The 7405-nt window shown below is 38.3% G+C and overlaps 1 protein-coding gene across 1 annotated transcript in view; it reads right to left on the minus strand.

Annotated features, from left to right (window-relative positions):
- Window positions 1-257: 257 nt before the first annotated feature.
- Window positions 258-7405, minus strand: part of LOC113232583 (histone-lysine N-methyltransferase SETMAR-like) — an 11708-nt gene continuing 4560 nt past the window's right edge. The window contains exon 2 of the mRNA XM_026467351.1: window positions 258-376. Coding sequence (XP_026323136.1) covers window positions 258-376 — 119 coding nt within the window. The remainder of the gene's footprint in view (window positions 377-7405) is intronic.

The raw sequence follows: 7405 nt of genomic DNA on the forward strand, positions 1-7405 counted from the left end.
TCACTCGTCATTCCTATACCGATCTTCGAGTTATCCGCAGCATATACACAGCCTCATCTTTCTTACGCCTGGAGTTACTCCAAGCGCGCTTACGCGTCCGCCTGAACTAAGTTCCTCGATTACCCACCTAAGCTTGCTCATCAACTGTACGCTATGCCTAACTGAACTGGGCCCTTCGCCCGGCGAACGTGGAGCGCCTAACTACAAGCTCCACCTCGCCACAGGAGCAGCTGAGTGGTGCATAACCGCCTCTGTTTCTAAGTCAACCTCTCCACGCCAAACCCGCTGCTCTCCGGCTCTTCACCTCTGCCCTCGGTCTCCAACCTTGGAGGGCAGAGACCTCCAACTCCTTGTATCCAACTTCTATCTTCTTCATCTACACACCACACCACTCGTGCTTTCTTTTTGACATAAACGTATCCAGTATTTCCGCTAATAAAAGATCCCAAACAGACATAAGACTGCAGTACTAATTAATATGTTTTAGTTTATTCTAATTTCTATTAATAATCAATAATAAATTGAACTTAATAAAAATTCATTCAATAAATAATTTGTAAAATTTAATATAGCGTAAATTGAAATGTTTTCTTTGTAAAATTAAAAATAAGGTATTTAATTAATAACTATTGTAACTATAGTGAAAAAATAGGGTGTTTTGCATTAATATTAGAGATAACTGGTTGAAGACTGTACCACCTCAGTCAACCGTGACCATGGGACCTGTAAAGGGCCCGAAACGTCGGTTTGTTTGAAAAAACAAATATACGCGATTTAAATCCGGAAAAATAGTTTCATTTCCTATGGTAACAATCGCGAAAACCTAAAAACTCGATATAAACGTATTGTTATTCTAAATCTTTTTGATTTCATACCTTCCTAGCTCTCCTAAGCTCTCTAATCCGACCTCCCATCTAGCCCGACAAGCTGTATAATAAATAACCTTTTGTGTATAAAGTTTTTGTTCCACAACAATATCAAATTTCGTAAAAGGCAAATTTTGAATCAACAGCGATCTTATTATAGAAACCTATTCATTCTGCCTAAATGAATTTGTAACTTTGAGAACAACAATACCAAAAACAGCAATTTTATTCTTGTTCCTTTGGGGTCAAGACAATTACAATTGTAAAGTTCTGGCTACTAAGAAATTATATAAAGTTTTTCAGAGTATGATTTTGATTCAATACTTATAGAAAGTGTGGTTTTTACGATTGAATTAATTTTTTTTTGCAATTGTCATAATGTAACGGGTGCAGTTTGTAATATATAAGAACAAATGACACATTTTTAGTCGATATTACGCTCAACAGATATTGTATGGGAATGAAGGTAACAAAATGGTAAGGATCCATACATCTGCAGGATAGACGTAGCTCCACAATGAGCCGTCTCGCGATTCCTATTGGAAGATGAGAACCGTACCTACAGGTTTGCACCGTCAATGCCAAGCACTGAACAAAGCACCACTTACCTTGATCTGGTTGATGAAAATACAGGAGCTGCTGGATCACGGCGGCTAGCTAGCCGGCCCCGCGTGCTGCGATTTGGGCGACACCACGATGAGGATAATTTGATCCGCGAGGCACGGCTTTGAGTTATGGACAAGTTCACGATATGTCTATTTAGCACCAGGTTTCACGGTCTCATGAGATTTTAGGTTATTTATGTATTTTAGAGAACACCGGTCATTTTTGCCTTGTTCGTGAAAGTGCTCGAAAGTAACGGCGTGCAGTGCTTACGCCCGCCAATAGGGGGCGCCTTCGTGAATGACGTATTTGACGTTGCAAACCGCGCGAATATTTAACGAAGAACCATTGACTTACAAATAAATGGACGACGGGTCTAATACAAAAACCACGAAAAAAATGTCCCAAGTCAACCTATTCGAAATTTAAATTGTTATGTCATCGCAGTATCGCGCTGTTCGTAGAACAAATGAAGACTAAAGCGGAGTGTCGCGCTCTGTATACGATTTTAGCGCCTTACAAGTGCGGACACTTTTTAGCGCGGACCCGACGTCCATATAATTGTAAGTCAATGCGAAGAACTTACACGTTTATGAAAGCCGTACAGATATAATTAATTTATGGTATACAGACATTTGACATATTATTGCATGATTATAAAGATCACTGGGTATAATAGACGATTGATATAACAACTTTCAATCTATTATAATTATTAATACAAAGATCGAACACTCAGAAAAAATTCCTTCGATCCGGTCGGATTCGAACCGACGTCTTCTTGCATACCGTGCCAGACGCTATACCAACTAAGCCACGGAACGAACCACCCGTTCACGAACGACAACCCGTTCGGCCACGGAAGCAGTTATATATATCCTTATAAATATAAACTGGGATTATCTTCATAAATAAATATTTATTACGTATTTTACATGTTGATTTTTGGAAGCTTCTTCTAGAACTGCCAAGATGTTCTTCTTTTTTCTATCCTATTTTTTAAATACATTCTAAACACAAATCTATATTCATTCAGCCAGTACTTCTACTCATAGAGTAGAGCCTAGACTACCATACCTCTTCCTCACAACTGAAGGGGTGAACTAGATGGTGCCCTACCTATGATAGGCAACTTAAACAAGTGATCAGCCTTTACTATAGGCTAGCCACACACTGCTCGGAAGCTACTAGCTTACCAACAAGCAAACCACCGAGGAGGCTTTAGCTTTAGTCTGCCAAAAACTTATCTAAAAGGACAGACCATGACCACATCCTAATCAAACAATTCAAAATGTAATTATTCGTTAGCTATCCTAGCTATTTAGGTAACCTATCTAAATCCTAACTCTTTATTTCAGCTACCTTAGCTTGGCTGAATGTTCCTAACAAATCCTTAAACATCACTACTAGAACTTCCTAAATGCATCACTAAACTATCTTCAACGTGCACGCTGCTACACAGGCTTGAGCACTCATCAGACGTCCACTGGGGAACATCAATATTGACTTCCCAGCTGCCTTAGTCCTCGTCCTGCTGCTATCCACGTTCCACCTAACTTTCTTACTTTATTTGAACAAATTAAAACAATACGCAAATTATCCTAACAACAACATTTCCTAACACCAATATGATATGGTGATATATCGTATGGAGGAGTCCTAATAATTAAACAAATATATTTTCCCTTGAATGCAGACAGTTTCTGTTCGTCTGGACGAATGACCAACAACTATGCACATACACAGGATAATATATCCATAAAATGAAAAAACAGTGAAAAAAAGTTATATTTATCCAAGTCGGTAGTTCATCTCCTCCTCCCGTCCATAAATCGTCTGCATTCGCCGGAAAAAAAAATCCATCAAAATATTCGTCAAGATACACCGTCGTCATGGAATTATATATTTATTGCCCTTATCCGAACGATTGAACGGTCCTAAAATATCAATTCCTAACCGCTCAAAGATACTATTCACGGGAATCGAGATCAACAGCGCAACAGTTCTATTTAAATTACGTTCCTGATATATCTGACCAGTTTTTTATTACGCTTATTGCCTCAATCTGGTCTAGAAATTGGTCTACATCATTTAAGCCCGTAAATATCTGAGCCGGCGTACAATTAATTTTATAGTTTTCTACTTTGCCCCTTTTCACTACGAAGCGCACAAAGACATAATATCAAGTTCAAACACAAAAATAAAATATAAATTACGACCTTATATTATGGCTTTCCTCTTCTTCTTCCTTCAGAGATTTTTCAAAAATAAAATATAAAAAATTTTCCACAACGGAATTTTCACGCAAGGTGATCGTAACCACTTGTAAGGCGATCTCCACCATATTAGCATAGGACGTACCTCAGGTAGCGTAGCGAGAGATCCTTTTAAATATAAACTGGGATTATCTTCATAAATAAATATTTATAACGTATTTTACATGTTGATTTTTGGAAGCTTCTTCTAGAACTGCCAAGATGTTCTTCTTTTTTCTACCATATTTTTTTAAATACATTCTAAACACAAATCTATATTCATTCGGCTAGTATTTCTACTCACAGAGTAGAGCCTAGACTACAGCAGCGAGGAGTTCTGGGAGGCGCTCTTGCGGAGAGGTTATGCCGTAAAAGGAGGCTGTGGAGTGGGTGCGCGAGGCCGCGGCGGACGCGCACCTAACCTTTAACCTTGAACCACCTAAACTTTTGCATAAACAGTAATATTTCATATGCAATTAATTCACCACGTACTACATAATAATTAGAGCAAAAGTGATAAATAATGTACACTGCATCAAGAATGCCTCGGCTTCATCATTGACTGCTTTTTATATTCCAGCACAAACCACCGTTCGCTCAACGTCAAAGTTGTTTGTGACCGTAACACGTGGTATTTTTTTGAATCATTTCGCTAAATATTAATTTTATATGATTTTGATATTGACAGCAACCAAATTATTTAATTGATAAAATTAATTATTAAAATAATAACAGAATAATCACTTATTAATGACTTAACATACGGAATTATGGTAGAAATAAGTACACAATTGTAACAGTTATCGATTGGAAGCCGTCTATGTGCGCCTCTGCAAACATGGCTGACACAATTGCACATTATCGGCAGTCTCAGCGCGTAGGACGTTAGCAAGCACGTTTCGTATATTTAACCCACAGGCCATGAGTTGGGTAGACTAATTTTGGCGGCGATGGAGCATCTCGCGAACCTGCGCGCCAGCATATTACATCTCACTGACAAAGTCCTTGGGGTTTCTCTGATGGACAGAATCTCTAACGAAGTCATACGTCAGAAAACTAAAGTGACCGTCATAGCCGATGGAGCAGACTTGTTCTGGAATAGCGGCCACGTCAACGTAGTGTGGGATGCCCTGCGGCAAGATGGATGGACGACCTGAGAAAGGTAGTCGGCAGCGGCGGGATGTGGGCGGCAAAAGACTGGGAGAGTTGGCGTGTTCAAGGGGAGGCTTATGTGCAGCAGTGGATGCGTGTAAGCTGATGATGATGATGAGACAGCCCTACACTCCCTTTCTACATCTTTGTTATCACAGAAATCATCAATTAGTATTTGACCAAGATATTTAAATAGAAGTAGAAGAAAATTTGGTTACCTATCCGTAGTCCGAAATGACATTTTCCAGAAATAACGTTTGGTCGAAATTTCATAACCTCGAAAGTAATTTTGAGAGGAAAATGTTTTTTCTTTTAAACCTAACTTAACCGAACCTAATCGTGTGTTTGCGATAAACATTCAACATATCCTGAAAGAACAACTATTTCATTATAATTCGGTTTTCGGTGTAATGATAATTCGAACAAACGTTATTTCGGATAAAAAATTTCAACTTTGTGATATGTTATCAGGAAATTCAGCTCCTTACTCGATGTCGGATACGGGAGTGAGTTTGTGTCTGTTAAGAAGGCGTATCAGGGAAATTCCAATTAACGGTGGATATTACCTCAGGTCCAATCCAAATATTTTCCTGTACTATAATACGGTTACGGTTATAACGGTTATAGCCGTGGTAGCCTAATGGTTTGACCTACTGCCTCTGAAGCAGAGGGTGGTGGGTTCGAATACGGGCTTGCATCTCTGAATTTCTTAGAATTTATGTGTGAAATTTGATTTGAAATGTATCATGAGCTTTTCGGCGAAGGAAAACATTGTGATAAAACCTGCGCGTTGAAGAAGGTGTACAACCCTCGGAAAACGTTAAAGTCCCCAAACCGCATTGGGCCAGCGTGGCAGACTAAGTCCTAAACCCTCGTCTGAAAGGAGATCCATGCCCAGTAGTCGGACGTATAAAAGGATTGACGATAATGATACAGTTGATTTTGCTTGAGTCGAGCGGCAGGAACCGTGGTTTTATTTCAGAATATATTTTTTACAAATTTAAAGGCATTTGTAATATGTAGGTAAGTATATCGTATACTATACGTGTTTTACTTAGTTTAGTTGATATAAAATAATCTCAGTACAGAGTACTAAAAAAAAACGGTCTTAAAAGTACGTGGAATTATGTATAATTACCAAGTTTTGTTGAAATCGGTTACCGGAAAGTGCGGAAACCCGGATTCATCCCCTAGTTCGCCACTATACGGGACTTGACACAGGAGATAATAAAAATCGGTTCTCACTACTCAAAGTATATTGAGAGAGAAAAACGCCTTGAATTAAGGAATAGCAAAATCAACCATTAAAATAATTACACATTATACTAAAATTTAGGCGCTATTTATAAAAATTAATCTTCATGCGTGAATCCTTAGATGTGGATAATTTTCTTCAAAATTAAATTGGACCACTATGGAGGTTTCCAACAAAAAAAGAATAATGAAAATTGGTTCACAAAATACCCGAGTTATCGCGTAACATACATACAAAAAAAACATAAAGTCGAATTGAGAACCTCCTCCTTTTTTTGAAGTCGGTTAAAATAAATTGGCATGCGTAAAGTACCTATTGAATACACCGGTTTTCTTGTAAAAGTTTGAGGTCACTTTGTGGTTTTTGCTATCGTGAATATTATTAGGAATGTTTTCACACCGTATTGTAATCAGTATATAATTATATCCTAAATTTTGCTATTTATTTTTACCAAAGTGATTGATGAGGCAAAGTAAGGCGCCCAGGTATATTACTGATTCAACGTAATGTTCGGCAAATATAGCAGCTTCCGCTTGCGCAGTCAATTGGTTTCATATTCTTTGGCAAATATCCTCAACGACCCAATCCGGAGAAGCGACGAACTATGAAATTGAGACTTAACTTTTCTCTACACGCGGTTATAAAGACAGGAGTACATATCAATGAAGCACCAGCCCATACCATTAAATGCATCATTTTTTGCATAGCCTTGTCTGGCGGGTGCCATCGACACACACATAGACAACCACAAATGACTCCCAAACTCGCGAGAGAAATCAATTTAAGCCATACAAATATTTCTCCCGTATCGGGCATCGAACCCGCGATATCTGCGTGCCAGACCAGAATATTTTTTAGAGAGAATTATCATAGCGATGCGAACAGTGGTAATATTTGATATTGCTCAGAGCCTATGAACACGGTGTATATTTACGCGTGTCCCGAACACGCGTAAATTGCGGCGCTTGGGTCGTACGCACGCGCTTCCGTAATGTGTATGCGTAGTGAAAATGTCGACGTCAGAAATTGACATTTCTAAGATAAAACTGACAATATTCGAAGATGTTTTGTTCAAAATATTAATTTGTCAATTTCTAGTTTCATCATTTTCACTATGTTTTCTATACGCGTACACAATACAGACGCGTGCGCGTGCGTACGATCGGAGTGCCTGATCGAACTGACAAAAATTTTATTACTATAAAAAATACGTTATTTATTTATTACTATAAAAAATACGTTATTTATTTATTACTATAAAAAATACGTTATTT

This window comes from Hyposmocoma kahamanoa, unplaced genomic scaffold, assembly GCF_003589595.1.
Source record: "Hyposmocoma kahamanoa isolate Upper Pololo Valley unplaced genomic scaffold, ASM358959v1 76, whole genome shotgun sequence".
NCBI classification, from domain to species: domain Eukaryota; kingdom Metazoa; phylum Arthropoda; class Insecta; order Lepidoptera; family Cosmopterigidae; genus Hyposmocoma; species Hyposmocoma kahamanoa.